Source organism: Mus pahari, chromosome 2 (genome assembly GCF_900095145.1).
Source record: "Mus pahari chromosome 2, PAHARI_EIJ_v1.1, whole genome shotgun sequence".
In the NCBI taxonomy this organism is placed as follows: Eukaryota; Metazoa; Chordata; class Mammalia; order Rodentia; family Muridae; genus Mus; species Mus pahari.
The window spans coordinates 134,195,473-134,216,582 of NC_034591.1; the positions used below are offsets into that span (position 1 = coordinate 134,195,473).

A 21,110-nucleotide genomic window follows, 5' to 3' on the forward strand; every position below is an offset into this window, starting at 1 on the left:
CCATCCAGGCAACCACAGATTCTCTTAGGCTCTGAGTTTACAGCTGTCATGTGGAAATGATAATTCCCTACTTTTCTAACTTACAGGGCAGCTGATATAATATATACACAGTGCTTTGAAACCATCAAGAGCTACTGAACTGTAACATTCATCCCTGACCCCAATTTCAAGTACAGAAATACTGGTAAATATTGAAACAGCTTTGTAAACTGGCATAGATCAAAGGAGGTGAGGCCAAAGAAAAAGTGAATCTGAGAAAGAAATTTTTTTAGATATAATAAAATGAACATCACTCCAGATTATTCACAGCATCCACAGTAGTTTAGGGTATGCGCACGAGCATGTACGTACGTGTGTGTGTGTGTGTGTGTGTGTGTGTGTGTGTGTGTGTGTATGTGTGTCTGCCATCCATTTCAGTCTGGGCTATGGGCCAGTTGAGCTTGTTCTTCATAGACCAGGATGATCTCCTTCTCTTCCTTTGTGACCACCCTGCTATATGGTTAATCTCTGAGCATCACTTCTATATTGCCATATGATGGCAAACCCCATCTATGCACTGCTAGATGGGCACAGGTATTTAAACAAAGATACAAAGAGTACCACATGGACAACAGCCTGCTACCAGCAATGCTGTGTGGAGACCATTGAGTTGGTCTGGTAGAGAAAGTATCTCCTTTTTGCAGGCCTTTGTCTCTTTCTTACTTGATGCTGTTAAGGGAGGCAAGGCTTTCTCTGTGGAGACTGGTACACAGTCTAAGCAGACAGAGGCCTCTCATCTATCCTTATCCTTCTCAGATACACATGGGGAAGGTAAACTGGAGCTCTGTGATAATGGAAGGTTAACACCAGAGACATTTTCTGTACTTGACGCTGAAATGCCATCCATAGAATGGCAGACTCCTAATCTCGTGACTCATACTGAGCTTGGGAGAAGGAGTTAAAAGGTGTCCACTTTGGGTTGGAGTTCCTAACATGCCGTGGGTATATTGTGTGTTACATCACTTGTACAGCATACACAATGTCCTCAGTGAAATATTCAGCCTCCCCCACTCCAAATAAAATCTTTTCTAAGAGTATGTTTTTGTTTTTGAGATAGAATCTTACTATGTAGCTTTAGCTGGCTTGGAGCTCACAAGGCTAGCTTCAGACTTACAAAGTTCCACCTGTCTCAGGGATCTACCTGCCTGTGCCTCCTCTGTGCTGGGATCAAAGGCATGCCCCACCACGGCCCGCTAAAAGTTTGTGTTTCTTCAGTGATCATATTTACAGTTCTCCAAACAACCTTACTGCCTGAGGACAAAAGCCTGACCTCTGGGAAGAATTCAGGGAATTAATAAGACCCCAGGTAATAACTGGATAGCCATGTCTCGAACTTGTGAGCCCTGATGTTCATACTCACTCTGGCCACCCTTCGAAGGTGGAGACGGTGAAGAGAGCCATCATGGCTGCCAGAACATTGTCAAAGTCAAACTTGCTGTTCTCCCAGCTTCGAGGCTGGATAATGGGGTGATCAACCTCCCCATCTTTGTATGTGATATAGTTACCCCTGAGAAAGGAAGAGAAAGAGGTAATCATGAGGAGCCCTGTATCTCTACCACCAGTGACTGCTAGCACGCTAGGTGGGATGTAACCAAACTAGCCACCCCCCAGAAGAGTCAGTGGGTAGAGTGTTGAGGAATAGATGAAGTCACATTTCACAAAAGTGAGGTCAGGTAATGGGATGGGCCAGAGGACAGTCTTCCTTCTCCTCTAACCACATCACCATCCCCTGCCCCCTGCCCAGTTAATGGCCCTGGATCTGGGAGCCTGTTAGTGTAAACTCACTTGCATTCTGCCTCCGTCTGTTTAGAACTATCCGAACAGGTATAGAGCTTTCCCTAGAAGAGAAGAATGAAGTGATCAGAGATGCTCCTCAAGGGACAGATCCGGCAGAAGACGATCAATGAGCATGTCTGTAGCAGAGTCCTGAGTTTGAGCTTTGAGGATAACATGGGCAGAGTCCAGATGCCGAGGACATGACTCACATTCAGAGCTGAGGGTGTAGTCAGGTTCAAAGGCAGGGAGCACCAACCTCGGAAGGCTCTGCCCTTTGGGAAAGTCTTGGAAGAAAGAAGAAAGGGGGCCTGGGCCTGGAGAGAGCTTATGGAAAGAAGTCAGTACCGTGGCAGGGAGGGGGACAGAGAAAGAGTGCTGCATAGACCAGAAGAACTAAAGAGAAGGAGGCAGAAAAGAAAAGAAAACCCAATTAGCCATCAGGCTGGATGCCATCAGGCTGGATGCCATCAGGCTGGATGGCATAGTGTGGACATGCTTTAGCTGCTGCTAGCAACTGCTGTGGACTTTAAGCCAAGAACTGACACACAGGTACCAGAGCATGAAAGTCAGCTGGGAAGAAGAGTAGCCAATTGAAGGTGACACAGCAGAGAGCACGCAGGTTGGGAGAAGCAGGGTTAACTTCCCTCTACTTTCTTGGTCTGGAAAGTTCAAGAAGGTTGTGGTCAGGTGCTGTACACCTGACTCAGACTGCTGTCCCCTCTTGGATCCATTGGCCCCCTTCCCTGGGAATGCTGGGGAGGGGAAGGAGGCAGGACTTTACCTTGAAGAGCTGGACCCCAATGCAGGCGAACATGAACTGCAGCAGAGTGGTGACAATTACGATGTTCCCGATGGTCCGGATGGCCACAAACACGCACTGAACCACATGCTGCAGTGGGAAGAAGGGACAGGAAGGGGATGAGGTTTCAGCCTAAGCGTCCGTGAACCAATCCCTGGCCCCCCTCCAAACCCAGGGCAGGCAGATCCTAGGCTCCAAGTGGGAGAAATCAGGCTCCCAGAGGCCTAGAAACCTTTCCAGAGCCGCACTGATGGAACTCATGGGATGCAAAGGGCTCCTTGGCCTGAGTCAGGACATAAGCCCTTCTACACTCTTACCTGAGTGATCAAAACAGTATCATCTCAAAAGTAGCTCCTCCCTTGCCATAACCCTGCCTTTGCATCTTACCTAAGTGCTCTGTGACATCTGCTGAGTGAGGTAAGGAACAAACAAGGGAAATTTTATTGCCCTGAAGTCCACTCCTTAGAGCCAGCCCTGTAACTGCCATGTAGAGACACCTTCTAGGAACCAGTTGCCAACTTTACACATCCCTACATAAATCCTAGCCCTTGGCAAAGAGCGCCGACCCCTTCCTTAGTGGCCTGTCTCAGGCTATAGAGAATGATACAAGTCTTTGCTATGCTATCTTGGTGGAAATCTTTGCAGTCTGTAATCTTGGCTGTGGTTTCTACTTAATGTTATGCTGGCCTAAATAAGGGCTCTGCCTTGGTTTTCCTTGGTCCCCTTTAACTCCGGGGCTTATAGTAGCTGGCTGATCCCATGAACAGCTGAAGATCTGTGGCCGGGGCTACTCTTCAGTGATATCCATTGGCCTGCAGGGTGTGTGATCCTGCACGTCGGTCCTTGGGGCTCCATGTGGAAGGCCTTATCTCACATCTGCAATGGAGGGACTGTAACGAAAGCTTTTCTTCAGGGGACCATGAAGGCAGTGAGAAGAGCAGCTCACTATAGGCAGAAAGGGCTGGGAGCTTCTCTTCCTTTGTTTCCGGGAATCTCCTGGGGCTCCCCACCCCCTGTATTTCTGTTTTTCTATTTCCCCTCACTACTCCTTCTCTGCACTCTGAATGCTGCCAGACCTCCGTGGACCGCCTGGTCGCTGGTGACCCTCCCTCAGGGATACTGTAAGTTAGAGAGGGACATTCTAGGGGAAGCCTCTGACCCTGTTGATGGGAAAGAGTTCAGTGTTTCAAAGGTCAGTGTCTTTTCATCTTCCACTTGGTGTGCCCCAGTACAGGGTCTACTCACTCCTTACACGTGTCAGAGACAGCTCGGAGATCTCTTCAGGGATGGAGTAGGGACACCCCTCTCTGGTCTTCATTTACCAGCAAGGGCTTACCCCTCTCCTTGGAGTGCTGACAGAGGTGCCCCCTCTGTGCTCCTCCCCCCATTTCAATCCTCATAACCATTTTTCTTCCCTCTATATGATGGTGAATGTTAGTTATCACTTGACAGGATCTGGAACCCCCTAGGAGGCATCTTCCAGGCACACTTACGAGGGATTATTTAGCTTCTGGGCATGCCCGTGAGAGGCTGTGTTGATTAGGTTAGTTGAGGTGGGAAAGCCTACACTGAAATTTGGGGAGCAGTGTTCCGTGGGCTTGGGTCCTGGGGCGCATAAGAGAGAGAAGGCTAGCTGAACACAACGTCCCTAGCTTGGAATTCCTATTGTGGGATGTGACCGGCTGCTTCCAGCTCCCACCAGTTGACTTTCTGCCATTCTGTTCTGTGCCCTTGGTCTGTGAAGTAAATCATTTCTGCCCTTGATCTGTTTTTGTCAGAGTATTTATTTTCTCAAGACACAGGAAAAGCAGCTAAGACACCCTAGGGGTTACCATGGGAAATGCTTAACTGAGTCCCCTAAAGACTTCCCTTTGGGCTGTCTTCTCTTCAGAGCACGAGGATACAGAACATGTGGCTAAAATGTTGACCTTTGTGCCTGGCGGTTTTCCTCCCTGGCCAGAATTTCTGATCTATGAGACCTACAGAAAGCCAGACTTTCAGGTTCCCCAGGATGGCGCGTGTCCCTTCTAACATTTGATACTCCAATCCTGCATTCTCTGACCTACACCTGAGACCTTATATCCACTCCCAGACTAAAATTTTTGGGCACTAATGGTACACTATGGCTTTCTCTACTTGCAACCACCAGCCATGCCTGCAGTCTCACCTCCTGCTCTGGCCACTTCCTGTGACCTTTCACCTTCCTATCTAGCTTCCTTCCCCTCTGATCTGAAGCAGAGCTCTCTCTAAATGCGCAAGATCACTGCCCAGATGAACTCTCTTCCACATTTGTCCGGGAAGGTCATATGAAAAATTCAATAAACAGAACTATCCCCTCTCCTTTAAACATTTCTTATGAAGATTGATTGGCCTATTTCCATTAACCTAAGTAATACAGAATTCCTTATCCATTGCCTTCACTGTGCCCTTCTCAATGTGTAAGAAAAACTCTGTATCTTTGAGATATGAATTTACTACCTGGTTTCTACTAAAAAGCACATTCTGGTTGTGTTGTGTCTGTTCATGATAATTATTTTTATGAAACTGTCTTTATGTGTCACCTTGTAACCTAAAGAAGAGCTGAACAACAAAATCTGTGGCCACTTCACTTCTATACCTCTCAAGAAGGTATCAAGCCCTATTCCTGGGATATGTTTAGTTTTAAGATTTATCTGTATGTATGTGAACAACATTTTAAAGATTATTTTTAATGTTACTGACAAAAACACATTTTCAAGATCCGTATCTGGCCAAGACTAGGTATGATACAACATGAAAACTAGGAAATGAGAAAAAAAAAATCACTGTTCTTTTGGAAACTGATTTCCCTACTTAAAGGCAGATAATGGCATCTTAAGTTTTACAGATAATCCTAACATGTATTACAACATAAATATAATGTTCCTTTGATAATGTACTTGGAGCAATAATTTACTGAGGCTTCTGGTTTAAAAGGGAGAAAATAAAAAAAGGAGAAAATACTTGAAATAAAACACTTGGTAAATGATTAAAATCTTTACTGTACAGGTAAACAGATGACCCCAAAGTAAAGGTGATAAAAAGAATTAGGGACAAAATGATTCTGCCTTCCAGTTGCCATGTTGACCTAAAAGGCCAGCCATTGCTTTTTGAATAGAGACAATTTCTAAGTGCTTATTATAATCAGGCTTATTTTATTTATATATACATATATAAACATATTATATAAGACTTATTATATATGTGAGTATATTATATAACATATTATAGATAAGTATATATTATATTATATTATATTATATGAGACTTACTATATATTTTTTATATAGTAAGAATTATTATAATAATAAAAATGCTTAACAAGTAATTTAAGTTTGTTGAGGAAAATGTCTCCAGAACAGCTCACATTTTGTGCTTCATCTTCCTGTGTTTTCAAGTACAGTGGTGGAAGACAAGACATAGTGGGGGTACAGCAAGGCTGGGAAATCTCTATCATAGGCCTTTGAGTCACCTGATGGCATTCTTAGCCATAAGTTGCTGAAAGTTTGGGATCTCTTTCCAAAAGGACTTACCTAATAATCAGAGGGTACTAGATTACACACACTGACACTGAGAGACTTGTAGTGTTTCTTCTATCTATGTAGAGACAAAGGTGACAGGTTGTTTTGTTTTTGGTTGGCTGCTTATTGCAGTGACATTCATGCTACTACCATTTGCAGCAGTGGGATAACCCTGCCAGGACTGCTGTCATTTTACCTCACAGGGCTCAGGTCAGCTTGATTTCTCTGTGTTTTATGACTCAAGTATGTGGTACCTTCAACAGTAGGGTCTTGCCATCAAGTTCTAGAGGATATCCAAGAATAATGGCAACAATCTATAATGTTTGGAGGTTCATGGTACCCCACTGGTCAATACATCCAAAGGAGGTAACCCATTCCTGGTACTGAACGCAGTATTTGCTATCCTGTGTGTGGTGTCTAGTAGGGGCTTGCTCCTACCCCTGTTTTAGAGTAATGCTATTTAAACTATTTTATATGTGTATATTATATATTTGAGGACTCCTCTACAGTAATGGGTTTCCATATGACTTTTTCAAAAGGGTGGTAGTGTTAGTGATCCCCTTTCTATCCTGCCGATGTGTTCCTACCCCACCAAAATACCCCCTACCCCATTATTCATTCCTGATCCTATAGTACAGCCCCTTCTCCCAAGGCTCAGGGATGATCCTAGAAGAGGGGCAGAAGGTCTGTCACTGAGAGCAGTGCCGTGCAGGTCTGCGATGAGCCTGTTGGATGGACACAACAGGGCACTTGTACATACTGATTCACAGCAGTTGTACCAACATTCCCAAGACCTGCACAGGCTCAAGCCATAAAATCTCCAGCCCAGAGGAGAGAGGCTGGCACGCAGTCCTACCTCTAGCTGAGGAACTATTGTCAAGTGATAGCTGTTGTGAAGACAGTCCATTTTTTCAAGGGTATGACTTCTGTCAATCAACCACAGTCCAGGGGGTAGCCTCACACTCAAAAATATATGGGTAGCATAAAATAGACTGAATGAGTCAAAAAAAAAAAAGAAGGCATGAAGTTGTGTGTGGGGAGGCAGGGAGGTAGGGGGTGGGCCTGGGAGGAATAATGGGAGCAGGGATGAATAGGTACAAAAATTGCATGAGATTCTCAAAGAATTAATAAAAATATTATTAAAACATTTTCAATAAAATGGCTGTAAGACTTAAAACTTAAAGAAAAAGAGATGACATCAGTATGACTAAATTGCTTATAATGAAAGGTTATTACAAATTCTTAAGGTCAAAATTCAGTACCCTGAGATAAAACTGATGCCTGAGGAGAATTAAAAAAGAAAAGGCCCAGAGACCAAGGATATTCTATTTTATTCTTTTATCAAATAAACCATTTAAACCTTGGTGATCAGATCCCACCCCAATGCTAAAATGCTGAGATTGTGTGTTTACCAATGGGGGACCGTCTTGGACTGTCTTCTTTACCTGGATGGCTACCACCTCAATAGTAGGAGAAATTCGTTAAGCAATAATTATTCATCCTTGGGTACATACCTGTTAAATCGCATAACAATTACAAAACTTATTGTAGTTGACAGTATTTAAATCTATTTTTAGAGTCTGACCCACTGTCCATCCCTCTGCCTGTGATCTTTAGTCTTCTAGATTGGTAGGTAAGCAAGCAAGTTGCACTAGCTGCCAAAATAGCTTAGGCCTTTGCCTCCTTAGTCTAGGACATTCTTGTTGACTCTGTGAAATCTAAAATCTACTTATACCTCTTGGAAAGCATTCATTAATTCTCTTTGTATTTAAAAAGTAGTAGGTGTCCCATTAAAATTAGGTAAATCAATGAACCATCCTGTTCTGCTTTTGTTTTTTTGTTTTTTTGTTTTTTTTTTTTGCATTCTTTCTTGTTTTCCAACTTGACTTACCTAGAAAGGAGAAGCTCAACTGAGAAGAAGCTCCTGTCAGATTGCCTATAATGCTGGATGAATGATTTCTGTGGGATGGCTCAACCCACTGGGGCAATGCCGCCTTAGGCAGAGAGTCCTGAGTTGTATAAGAAAGCAGGCTAAGCAAGCCATGAGAAGCAAGCCAATAAGCAGCACTCCTCCATGGCATCTACTTCAGCTTCTGCCTTCTGGCTCCTGCCTTGACTTCCACTGATGATGGACCATAACTGTAAGTGCTAGTAACCCCTTTCCTCTCCAAGTTGGTCATAGTGATAGCTAATTATGGTTGTCAACTTGGCTATATCTGGAATCAATTAAAACCGAAGTGAGTGGACATGCCTATGAAGGATTTTCTTGATTGGATCATCTGAGGTGGGACGATCTCCCTAAATCTGGGCCATACCTTCTGGGGACAGCCTACAGAAAAGGACAGGGAAAAGGAAGCTTTTACATTTTGCCTGCTTGTACTCTCTACTCTCTCTCATCAGAAAGTTCATCTTATCTGTGGCATTCCTTTGCTGGTGAATAGAGCCTACTTCTTTGGGATTCCAATGTAGCGTTCTCATTTACCCCTCTCGGACGTTCCTGGGAATCCAGTATGAGAACGGGACTGCTGAGACCCTCAGTCTCTTGGAATGGTTAACTACAGAATCCTTGGCCTTCCCATTATAAGATCCCTATTGTTGGACTGTAAGGCACTCTATAAATCCCGTATATGTAATTCTACCACGTCTGTCCTGTTAGAGAACCTGACTAATGCAACCATAGCGTTTATCACAGCAATAGGCTCTGAGGGCAAACATTTGACCAGGTTTGTGTACTATTGCTACTACAGACCTGAGCAGGCTGCTTTGGGAGGGCTGTAGAAGGGCTTTGAAACTTAGGGCTGGAAAAACCATTGGGTGTTCATAGATTTGCTAGGCTGTTATAGGAGCTTGGGTTACAGACAGGAATGCTGAAAGAGACGCAGACAATGGAGGCCTGGCTTGACTACCAGGGATGTTTGAGGGATATTTTGATTGAAGGATGTGTGGTCTGGATGGATGGAGCTGAAGAATCAGCTGTGATTAACAAGAGACCAGCACCACTGAAGTGCAACCTTCGTTTGGGTGGGGCAGTCAGTGCTAGTTATCCAGAGCTGAGCTATTAGAAGTGATTAAGAAGACACCAGCATCGCTGAGGCGAATCTTCTGGGAGTATTTTCTCAGGGTCAGCACACAGAAGCTGTGGCCCAAAGAGGGCTGGCACTACTTCTCAGGCTGGCAGATACAGGTGGACCTAGTTTTGAAGGCATAAAGGGGTCATGGAGAGTAGCTAAGGCTTGGCCCTGGGTTGATGGGTTAGAGTCCTTAAAGAGTGATCTGGAGAGTCCATTGGTGAAAGTGTAGCTTCAGTTGCAGTGGAGACCCCAGAGTTTTGGGGATAGCAATGCCATGGATTGACTACTAAGGACCAGCCTGAGCCTGTGAGATGGGCTGGGCAGGTGAGGCTGCCCAGGTCTCTTGGAACACGGAAGATCCTCCAGTGAGGCTCGGATGTCAAGCACTGAACTCCTTACGCTCATTACTTTTGGTTTTGCTTTTATGTGATTGTGATTGTGCCTTGGTTCTTCCCTTTTGGAATATGAATGTAACTTTGTGGTATAACCCACAGTTAAAAGATGGAACTTTTAAAGAAGCATTGTATTTTTAAAGAGAGTTTGGGCTTTTAAGGGTTGAAAAATTTAAAAGTTAAACTATGTTTTACAACATGATATTAATATTAGCATGACATCCTGGGGACAAACAAAAAGGGAAACCTTATGGTTTAGTAGTGATATGTTTGTGTGTCAAATTAACAAGGGGCCAATTTGTCTTTCGTCAACTTGACACAAACCAGAGCTATCTGGGAAGAGGAATCTCAACTGAGACAATGCCTCCATCAGACTTTGTAGGCAAGTGTATGGGATATTCTTTTGCTTAACGATTGATGCAGAAGGGCACAGCCCACTGGAGGTGTTCCTACCCCTGAACAGGTAGTCCTCAGTTGCATAAGAGAGCAGGTTGAGCAAGCCATGGAGAGGAAGCTAGGAGGCAATGCTCCTCCATGGTTTCTGCTTCAGTTTCTGCCTTAGGTTACTACCCCAACTTCTCCTAATGATGGGCAAATACAACTGAAATACATTATTTCTTCAAGTGGCCTTTGGTCATGATGCTCACCACAGGAACAAAAACCCAGCTAAGACACATCTTTGTTAAACATTGCATGTTTTCTCTTATACATTGGTTGTTAGCTCTCACATCTTGTGTTTTATCCTGCAGTAGATGTGGAAATCTGGGAACTAGCAATGGGCTAGTGGATGGGGAACACACTTAGGAAGAGGAGATCGATTATAGGAGGATAGATGAAAGTAGAGGATTGAGATCCTGGGGACAGAAATGGTTAAGCAGGTATCAAAGTGATGGGGCTGAGGAAACAAGGGGAGGAGAAAGGGTTAAGCAAAATGAAGTGTGCATGGAGAAGTCACATGGGAACTCTGACCTCGAAACCAAAGCAAACATTATAATAAAATGGGAGAGAAGAGCACATATGAAGGAATGGGGCCATGGAGGATACTGAGAGCTAAAGGTTTACAAAGAAATGGGGCACAGGGGTTGCGAAAATCTGACACAGTGAGTGGTTTAACCAAAATTAAGGATATATGAAGAGGTCTTATGAATCCCATTAGTTCTATCAAAAGAGTTAAGAATTCTATCATGGAGGGGGAGGAGCTCCTGATACCTGACTCTTGTCGAGGAGCTAATAGCAACTGATGGCTTCTGAGAGAGAGAGTCACTTTTCATTGAAGGGTAGGGGCTGGACATTAGTAGAGTGCCAATGCCCCGGTAGATATCCTTCCCCCATATACACATGAGTAAGAGTAATGGGACTTATTTTGGGAGTAAATTAAGAAGGCAAGAAGTTGGGAGGAAGATGGGAGATGCTGATGAAGGTGGTGGGTAGCAAGTAGGAAGACACAAAATAAAGGAGTGGGGATAGGCAGGGCTGAGATACATTGTAGAAATGTATAAAATTTTCAAAATAAAACAATTGGTAACACATGAAGACATGGACTTTGCAGATGAGTGGATAATAAAAGTGTACATACACACAGTGGAGTTCTTTTTTTCCAGTCATAAAGAGATGTTAATGAACTTTATAGGAAAATGAATGGAACTGAAGAACACTCTATTATGCAAGGTGACCCAGGCACACAAGGACAATAATTGCAAGTTCTCTCATTTGCACCCTGGCTTTTAATTAAGTGTGTGTATTTAGGCGGGAGCAAATGTGGCTAATCTCCAGGAAGCAGGAGAGGAGAGAACAAGACGGGAAGAAGGGAGAAGCTGGGGAGGACAGCAGAGCACATGAGATAGGAAAATGGAAGAAGGAATACAGGGGGCGGGGCAAAAAGACACAACATGGAGGGGCGGGTGTGATGGGAGAAGTGAGGAGACAGGAGATAATCAATCAGAAGGAAGTATGCAAATTCCTCAAGGAGAAAACCTGCTGTGCTGTGAGCAACTAGAATAATAAATGAATAAGTAATTAAATAACAACAAAAACATGGTATTTGGAATACCTAAGTTGTGATCACTCATATTTGGCTCCAAAATAAACTACCTCTTAGTCTCCTTCAGGGAAAATTTGTGGGTTGGTTGGTCTCTCTCTCTCTCTCTCTCTCTCTCTCTCTCTCTCTCTCTTTCTTTCTTTCTTTCTTTCTTTGACAAAGGATTAGAAGACCAAATAATGTATTGGTTAACTCAAAAAATAGCTCCTCTTTGCCTTAGTTCTACCTATGTGAATGTTACCTAAGTGGAAGAGTACTGTGTATACTCCGTGGCATCTAACTGCTCACCCAGGTTAAGGAACAAATGAAGGAAATTCAAATGCCCAGAAGGCTACTCCTTGGAGTCAGCCCCTTAACCACACTGTAGAAACTGTCTAGGAACCATCTGGGAGAACCACTGGATGCTATATAAACTCTAGACCCTGGCAAGATAGGGCCAACAACTCCCTAGTGTCTGGGCCCCTTTCTGTGTATATCAAGTCAGTAAAATTCTTTGCTTATGCCACCTTGATGCAAATTAGTGCTTCTGGGACATCAGCCTCAGTGTTCATCTTGCCAAGAGTCAGGCACACAAAGACTGACTTGCCACCTGAGGTATTATGCATTTGTGGGGCGTTACCCATTGAACTATTTAGACACTTATCTCTCCATCCTATAGCACATCCTTCACCTCAGCTGCCACCAAGCAGAGGGAAAGCTAACGGTTTCCTGCATTGATGGCTGCCCACCCAGGCCCTCTTTGTTCACCTTTAGCCCCTTGGCCCTGTTGATGGCCCTCAGCGGCCTGAGGACTCGAAGCACTCGTAAAATCTTCACAACATTGATTGCACTGGACCTGGGAGAGAAACAGGGCAGGTGGTAAGTTCCCATACCTGGGTTAGAGTAGAGAATGACATGTGGGGATGTTATCCAGATATCTTAGACTTAAAAAAAGGGCAGAATCTGTCTCTGGGATAAGAACTTCTATCCCTCACTGCTAAGAATCAGGGGCCTCTTTGTGACCTTGGGGCAGTCCTGACAGTAAAGACACAAAAGGGGAGGTGGGGATATAGCTCAGGCAGCCTGCATGCTTGAAGGCTTCTTTTGATCCCCAGCAACAGGGTAGATAGGGATGAGGCCCCAAACCCAAGTCACTAGCAATATAATATAAACAGGTATCTACAGTGTCAGAAAAGGACAAGGAAAACAAGTCAGACCTGAATTCAGTCCCCATTGCTCTCACCTACCAGCCGGACCACTCAGGACACAGTTCTGAATGTTTTGTGCCCTTGTTTTTCATCTGGAAAATGGGGCAGTAATTAGGATCGTTTCTTGGGTAAAGGAGAGTTTATGGAGATTGGAGAGGAGGGTCTGGCCACATACTGTGAGAGTGCTAAGTAAAATGGTGTATCTGCTATCCTGCCCCAACATCACTGCACTACATACCAAATGTACAACGGTGAAAGTCCAGGCCTGGTGGTTGGGCACACTCAGGCTTCCAAGAACCAGTGGTATCCCAAGAAACATGGAATGCCAAGGTCAGAGCAGAACATCTGGGAGCCTTAGTCTGTGGTTTCTTTCTGGCAGGGAGTGGTGACCAGCACTTCTATAAGCCCTTCAGGAAGGCAGCTAGATGGTTTCTGTGGGTCCCATCGAAGCAGAACTCACTAACCACACTCAGTGGTTGACAGGCCTCTGCAGTGTTCTCTGACCTGAGGTGCTAATTAAAGCATCTTCTCTAAGCACTCGACAAGAGGACTCAAACTTGCCTGGGACCAAAAAAAAGAGTCTGATGGGTAAGCACGTGCTGATTTTATTCTTTCTGGGTTAAGAGGGAGCTAGTACAAAAGTCCGATTTCTCTGGTTCATGGATCTTTATTTCCAAAGACACAAAGGGCATTCTTATCTATCACTGCTCCCAGAGCATCGCCAGGAGGCAGGCAGTGTGTACTGAATCACAATGGAAGGGACTTAAGAGATGGAGAAACGACAAAAATCAAACAACCAAGAGGAAGTTTTGGTTCAAAGTGACTCGGTGACTTGTGGTGGCACTGGGATGGGAATCTAGATGTCTAGGCTCCCAGAGAAATTCTGGGTAATACAGCTGATTATCAAAGACTAGGCCCTCGATTTCACCGTCCCCCATATTACCATGGATGTCAAACGTGAACCAGCCCTGGGAAGGAAGGCCCAAGGGGCTAGGGATACGGCCTTTCTCTGTTTGGTATACATAACCTTGGACAAATCTTCCAATTTCCTGAACACCAAATTTTATAATAGCATTTTATAATAGCATTTTCCTTGACTACCTTATAGGTTTGTGTGTATATGTGTGTGTGCGCACATGTGCGTGTGTACACCATGGAAGAATACATATGTATGATACATATAATTAATAAGCACAGCTGTTAGAATAGACAGAAACTCAGAGTCAAATTTCTTTCAAGCCTGAGCAAGGTTTGACATTTGGCCTTAGAGGGAGTCAGGCTAGAGAGTTGTAGAGCTCATGGCTTGTACCAGTCCATCAAAATCTCCAGGGGTAGATTCTTTTCTAACTCGCCCAGCAGGCTCCTCTGTGCAGCTAAGATTATGAATCAGTCATCCCCAACTCCTCTTCTCCCTTTTCTTTCTATAACACAAGTGTGTACAATCCCCAGTTCTGTGTATGCGTGTGTGTGTGTGTGTGTGTGTGTGCACACATGTGCATGCATACGTACGTGCGTGCCTGTGTGTGTGTGCTTTGATTGAGGGCAGAGGAAGGGGGAATCATGGAAAGAGGCTGAGCTAGGCCAGGGTAGTCATAGCATACAGGTTTGGGCAGCTGTAGGGCAACCTCAAGGATTAAGCATAGTGAGAGAGACCCAGGCAGAGACAGGAAATCCAGATATCTGTCTCTTTATAATGGGGCCTGTACCTGCTGTGACAAATATTTAGACATTTAAACAAGTTCTTGTGGATCAATATACCCTAAGTGTCAGATCGTGGAAGAGACAGATGAAAGAAAAGTTCAAGGCCAGCTCTGGCAACTTAGTATGACCTATGCTAAATAAAAGTAAAATGAGCTGTGGCCGTTGTTTTATAGCAGAGCACTTGCCTAGCAAGTCAGACCCTGTGTTCAATACCAAGTACTACAAGGAAAGGAGGAGGAGGAAGGAGAGGAGGAGAAATGAGAAGAGGAAGGAGAGGAAGAGGAGGAGAGGGAGAAGAGGGAGGAGAAGGGAGAATCAAACAAACATCATGGGCTATTTTAGGCCCCGCCCATTCCAATCATAGTCACAGAAAGAAGCCCGCCTCCCGACCTTGCTGACTTCATTGACTCCCATTCCCAGCTGCTTGGCCCAGCTTGGATAGAGGGACTCACTGGATGCCAAAGGAGATGAGGGACACGCTAACCACCAGCAGGTCCAGGATATTGAAGTAATTTCGGCAGAAAGAGCCCTTGTGCAGGAAAGCCCCATAAGCAGTCATCTGCAGAGAGGCAGAGAACATGAATGAGTGACCTGCCCTGGCTTCAAAGACAACATTCAGACACCATGCTTCCTGCCTACAGCATCAGCATCCCCCAGGAAGAGCCCAAGCACTGCACAGGGACAGCAGGACGGACTGAAGGAGACACACTGCCAAGAAACCCTATAGCCACTCATTCAACCACCAAAGAACTTCCCCAGCTCCGGACAAGGGTCAGGTCTTTCAACCTAAAGCCCTTTCGGATTGGCACCGCCATGCTTCTGTAACGCTGCACTGTACTTCACACCCAGGCCAACACGCTCCAGCCCTTTGCTGCCTCTTCATAGGTTATGCTTCCACTATGTGCACACCTCCTAACTTCTTTTCCACATTTTACCCTTAGGGCCAGTGCAGGCAGCAGGTACCGAGGGAAGGATGAGACACACCCAGACGTCCTGGTTGATCCGGGACTTACTTGGCTTCTCCACTCTAGAAAAGTCTCTGTCTCCTGCACACTGGTCGTCTCTCCTTCGAGTCTAGTGAGCTCTCCTAATAATCTACTGTGATTAGCCTCTCTCGCCACCCTGGTCTCGGCAGTGCTCAGGATCTCTGACACCCGCATAACTTTAGTTGTGCAGTCTGGTTTCCAGACTGTATCTGGGGTCTTTTAAAGGCTAGGAGCTATGTTCAGAGGGGCAAGGCACAGCAGTGTAAAGTACGAGCTCTGAAGTCACATGACCTGGACTCAAATCCCAATTCTACTATATTTCAAGCACTTTACGTGAAAAAAAAAAGAACTTCTCTGTGGCTCTTTTTCCTCATCTGTACATTGAGATAATGGTGTCACTTGTCCCATGGGTTCTGAGCATCAATGGAGTAATTATATATAAAATACTTAGGACATGTTTCCATACATGGCATGCTCAACAGATGCGTTCTCCTTGCTATAACTCGGGTTTGAAATCTATATTCCTCCTGTACAAAGGGAGTTGTGTCCTTATCTGTAAAGTATGAGTGTTATTTCTTGTTCTTATGAGAATCAGACAGCAAAGCAAAGGGAACATTTTCTGAAAATGTTCAAAACAAGACCGTGTAAGGTTATTGTTACAGGAGCTGGCTAACATCACCTCCTGTGCTAACACTGCATGTAAGAAACTGTGCATTCTGTATATTTGCACTTTGCTGACTGATGTAAAGGTTCACGATACCCAGGAGGAGCCTGTGTAAAGCTACAGGTCATGAAGCATCTGCATAAGAATAAAATTTGGAATTGATGGTTGAGAGACCAAGAGAAGTTTCTTGGTCATCTGGAGTCCAGATTTTTTTTCTTGGGAATCAGAGTGTGTCCAGGGTGGGACACCCAAAGACTAATACAAAAACCAACATGGGGAAATCGGCAAAAATAGCTCTCGCGACCTAATTCTTCCATTTATCTCCTGCAGCAGGAGATCACAGGGGACCAAGAAGCTGTGTTCTGCAGCAGTTTTTAGAAGTGGGGAGATTACATAAAAGGTTCTAGGGTGATATGGCTATAGATCTCTCCCAAAGGCTACAATCTAGAGGGCTCACTGTCCTATGCCTCTGTAAAGTCCCGGACCCCAGTTCATATTCACCAGAAAGTTTTGGACAGGGGGATAATGTGGCTCATAGCACAGTTTCTGTCTCCTGACTTTGGGTTTGTTTTGTCCAAGGCTCTAGGAGTAGACCAGCCCTTCAGAATGCGTGAGAATGATGGCTGAAAGCAATGGACTTGTGCCCAGGCAAGAACAGGGTAAGAATGGTTCTAAGGAAGGGCAAGGAGATACTTGGAAGAGAGAATATCTATTTTTTTTTCCAAGTCTATATGGATTCGTGGTGCCAGAAAACGCCAGGTCCAGATACCTGGACAAGTGGCCCTTCTACCTTGTGCTACTGATAGTCACCCACCTGGTCCCTGCTTCCTGAAAGCTTTAAGGCTTTTCTCAGGAAAGGCCTGAGACTAAACATCCATATATGGAGAAAGGAGATACAAGTTGCCAAGTTCCAAGCTAGAGGGGAAGCTGTCTCCCACCATCCAATCCGAGGCAGCCACACTTCCCAAGGCATACCTCTAGGGAGAAATCCTCTCCTCACTTAGGTCATTTCCATAGCTGGTCCTGAGTCTGCTTTCCTTCTATGGAGCAATCCTTTCCATTATTCAGACTAGCTAGTGTGCTCCTACCCATCCTGTCCTTTTAAAGACAAATGACCCCAGACCCAAATGAAGCTCTGGGCACCATCACAGTCATGCCTTGGCATGATACAGGGCACCCCTGTGCCGGGCAGACAAACCCAAGTGTGGGAGGCGAGGGAAGCAGAGGGGATGCAGGGAGGGGTGTTCAGAAGCACAGTGAGCATAAAAGAGACCGGAAGCAGAAGAAGGAAGAAGTGGGGGGAAGGGCTTGCCATGGCAACGCTTGAGAAGAATTTCTGCTTGCATGGCAATCCTAAGGAGAAAGCACCATTGAAATCCTCAAGCGAAGCTCGGCTTGGGCTCCTGAGAACTGGGCCTCAGAGATTTCCGTATCCTGGGAAAGAGCTCTCAGTACCTGCATGCGACCTTGAGTCTAGGGTACAACGGCAGGCAGCTCATCACAGAAGGGGACACAGTCCCCCACCTACACTCTCTGATCAGGAAAGACAAATCTGAGCCATGCAGTTGGCGAGCAAGGGAAGCTAAGGGTCAGCAAAACGGAGCCTCTGAGGTCTAAGGACATCCTGGGAGGCATACAGAAGCTCCCAACTCAAGTTGTATCTGGATGAGGCAGAAATGTCAAGCTCACTAGAAGGCTGGGCATGGTGTGAGGGCTTCATCCGGGAAAGAAAGGTCTGGCGCTGGCACTGGTGCACAGAGCGGACATCAGCTTGTGTCTACACCAAGGATGAGCTAAAGAGAGGCCTGAGCTTCTGGGGAGAGGCCATCCCAGGTAAGTGTCCCGGGAAGATGCTTAAGCCTGTGCTCGCAGACTATGACCCTTCTGGTCTGTACAAAGGTGAAGAATCTCCACCTTGCCCAGAGATAAGCCAACATTACCCAAGGTCCTACAGCCCAGGTACACCACCAAAGTGATGCATTGATTTACAGGGCCTCTCATCAGAACTGCAGGTCACCAGGGGATTAGAGCTGCAGGTTACCAAAGGGTTAAAGACAATTTCTAGTTGTCAGCTATATGATCCAGCTGGGACACTGGCTCCCATTCCTGCTTCAGGTCAACCATTACTGTTACACAGCCCCAATTTCTGCTTAGCTCTTGTGATTGCCTTGGTTGAGATGAAGGTATTGATGATAAGGCTCGGAAGAGAGGGGCCAAAGTGACTCCTTCATGCTCCAGAGGTTTTGCCTTTCTAGAGCTTGTGTGGCATTTCCTCTTTACAGGAGGAGGGAGAGAGAATTTCAAGTAGGGCTCGGCCAGCGACTGGTTGTAGGTGGTACATGCGAACTGAGCACCGCTGACAGCCACCATGCTCAGCCAGTGATGGTGACACAGCCAGCATGTGACTTTCCTAGGCCTTAAACTGCTGCTTAAGTGAACAGAAGGGAGCACTGTGGCAGGGTAGGATTTTCCTGGCATCGGAGCTGGGACGAAGTGTTATAGCAGGAAGGGAAGCACAAGAATCAGAGTGAAGGGGACAGAAGAGTCAGCCAGACAGAGCAGAGACACAGAGAGACAGAGACACATGGCTCAGGGGAGCATTACCTTAAGGATAATTTCTAATGTAAAGATACTAGTGAAGACATAGTCTGCATTGCCTAGGATCTGAAAAATAAGCAGAATTGGATTAGTGGCTCTGGGAGTGCACCCAACACCAACAGGAGCATGTGTTAGCGACAAGACAGACAGCGGCCCGGCTGAGAGCTGGGACTGGCAGAGAGAGGCAGGAAGAGAGAGGGGGTGGGGCTTTACCTTTAGAGCAATTTCAATGGTGAAAATGGTGGTAAAAACAATGTCAAAATAAAACAGAATCTGCAAAACAGAAACAAACAGGATGGGGAGGGCAAAGGGGGGGGGCGGGGCACAAGCAGGGCAGGGGAGAGGTCAGTGGATGTTCACCAGAAAAGGAAAAGCACTTCAAAACAAGGTGCATCCCCGCCCCACCACACCGCCAGAGCCTTTGCATAGGGAGACAGGTAGGAAAGACTTCTCCACATTAGCTCCCACTCGGGGCTAGCTCCGGCTCTGGCTCCGTGTGGTGTCTGCAGGCAGGTGTGGGGAGCTTCCAGGTCAGGCCTCAGCAGGACGTGGGTGTAATGTAAGCAGCATCTACTGGGATGCTGCTTTCGTCAACCCCACTTACTTACAAACCCAGAGCGGACCATGGGATGCTGGCCAAAAGACCAGAGAATGGGTTTGTTTTTGCAGGGCCACCCAAATGCCCACATGGTGTGGCATTCTGTGCCAGAGGAGGACATTTAGATTGCTGTCATGGCCTTGGGCCCTAGGAAGACAGTCCTCCATGTCAGCCCAGGTTGAGGACAAGCTGACTGATACTTGATTTCATCTTGGGAGATGGACCAGGGCTGAGGCCACTCCTGTTGACCTCAGCAAGAGAGCCTGGAACAGGCAGGACCTCAGAGCTGAGAGCTTTGTTTATGAGCATGTCTTTGGAGCAGTGGCTCTTTTCCTCATGACTATGTGGCTGAGATTTAATAAAGCTTTGGGCTTTTGAGGCATAGTAGTTCTTATTTTAGTATTTAATATTGATCACTGGAACCTTGGGTAGGTAGCTCCAATCAGATTTCCACTATCAAAGATGATCACAGTTTTCTTCGAATGTCAGCTGTACCAACTGGCACCTAATTGCCAACACTCCTTCTTGGTCTGAGGAAATGGGAGCAGGGCATGAAACCAGTGGCCTCATTGCTGACTTACAGGCAACTCGAGCTTCCTGGGGAACATCCACAGGCAACAAGATGCCTGACCACTGTCCATTATCAACTAGCGTATCAGATGCATTTAGGTACATGCTCACTTGCTTAGTGAAAAATCCCAGGCTGGGCTTTCTACCAAAGTCCTAATCGCTTAAGGGAATCGTCACTGTATACGGATCATGAAGTTCACAACAGGCCTCCTAACTGAGCAAGGAAGGCAGCAGCAGAAGCCGTGGGCCTGCTCCACTCTCAGAGGGACAGGGTGCACAGAACAAAACGGAGTGCATACATGGTTCCTGAAGGAGGTGTGCTGGACGGGGTCCTCAGCAGCCAGAGAGATGCTGCTGAGCAGAATGAAGAAGAGGATGAGGTTGGTGAAGATCGTGTCATTGACAATGCGGTGGCACTGCAGGCGGAACCTACGTGGGAAGGAGGGAGAGAGAGGCAGGTCAGAAAAGAAGGGTACCACTCGGGCCTAAAACACAAGCAAGACGATTTCGGTACCGCTCAGCCTATGGCGCTCTGTGTAAACTGATGAATGAAAGGCAACCACTGGCCAAGTAGGAACACTTTATACACTCAAACCTGGTGAGGGGAGTAACTGTAGACCAACTGATTTACAATCCAGCACTCTGTCTCCATGAGAGTTGTGGGGAGCTGGGAGCACTCAGGCTTCTGTAGGTGAGATGCAGGGATGCAGGCATGCACTAGGTTTGGGACCAGGAAGAGACGGGGTTCCTTTTTCTCCCGCCACCCTTACACACCTGTTGTTTGGGCTGAAGATGAAAAATGCACTGGCTTCCGGCATGGGGACTGCCTTTTCCTTAAGGTGCAGCTCAGACAGGGGCCGGGGGCGTGGCCCCACAGGCATCTCCGGCTCCTCTTCATCCTCTTCCCCTAGAAGGAAGAGAAAAGTTCCATTCTCAGCAACTCTACCGCTCACTCCCACCTCTGCGCCCTCTTCCAGACACATCTTACTGAGGATCAAGACATCATCTCTGGCACCTCTGAACTAACTATAGGATGCTAATCCAGGCAGATGTTCCGCCTCGCCTCCTGGGGCTATTCAAGGCCACCTCTGTTAGAGACAGACATTGCTGAAAGTATATAGTAGTAGGGCTGTATGTAGGATGAGCAATGTG

General features: G+C 46.0%; 1 protein-coding gene across 18 annotated transcripts in view; it reads right to left on the minus strand.

The window, feature by feature from the left end:
* Positions 1-21,110, minus strand: part of Cacna1c (calcium voltage-gated channel subunit alpha1 C) — a 568,982-nt gene that overhangs the window by 63,037 nt on the left and 484,835 nt on the right. For 10 of the 18 annotated variants that reach the window (XM_029535125.1, XM_029535124.1, XM_029535115.1 and 7 more), the window contains 9 exons: positions 20,733-20,865; positions 20,258-20,387; positions 19,004-19,063; positions 18,797-18,856; positions 14,995-15,101; positions 12,402-12,489; positions 2,597-2,704; positions 1,825-1,877; positions 1,400-1,546 (listed from right to left, as the gene is read on the minus strand). In XM_029535125.1, the coding sequence (XP_029390985.1) occupies positions 1,400-1,546; positions 1,825-1,877; positions 2,597-2,704; positions 12,402-12,489; positions 14,995-15,101; positions 18,797-18,856; positions 19,004-19,063; positions 20,258-20,387; positions 20,733-20,865 (886 nt within the window). The remainder of the gene's footprint in view (positions 1-1,399; positions 1,547-1,824; positions 1,878-2,596; positions 2,705-12,401; positions 12,490-14,994; positions 15,102-18,796; positions 18,857-19,003; positions 19,064-20,257; positions 20,388-20,732; positions 20,866-21,110) is intronic. The other 8 variants (XM_021191463.2, XM_029535128.1, XM_029535127.1 and 5 more) reach the window with 2 other exon arrangements.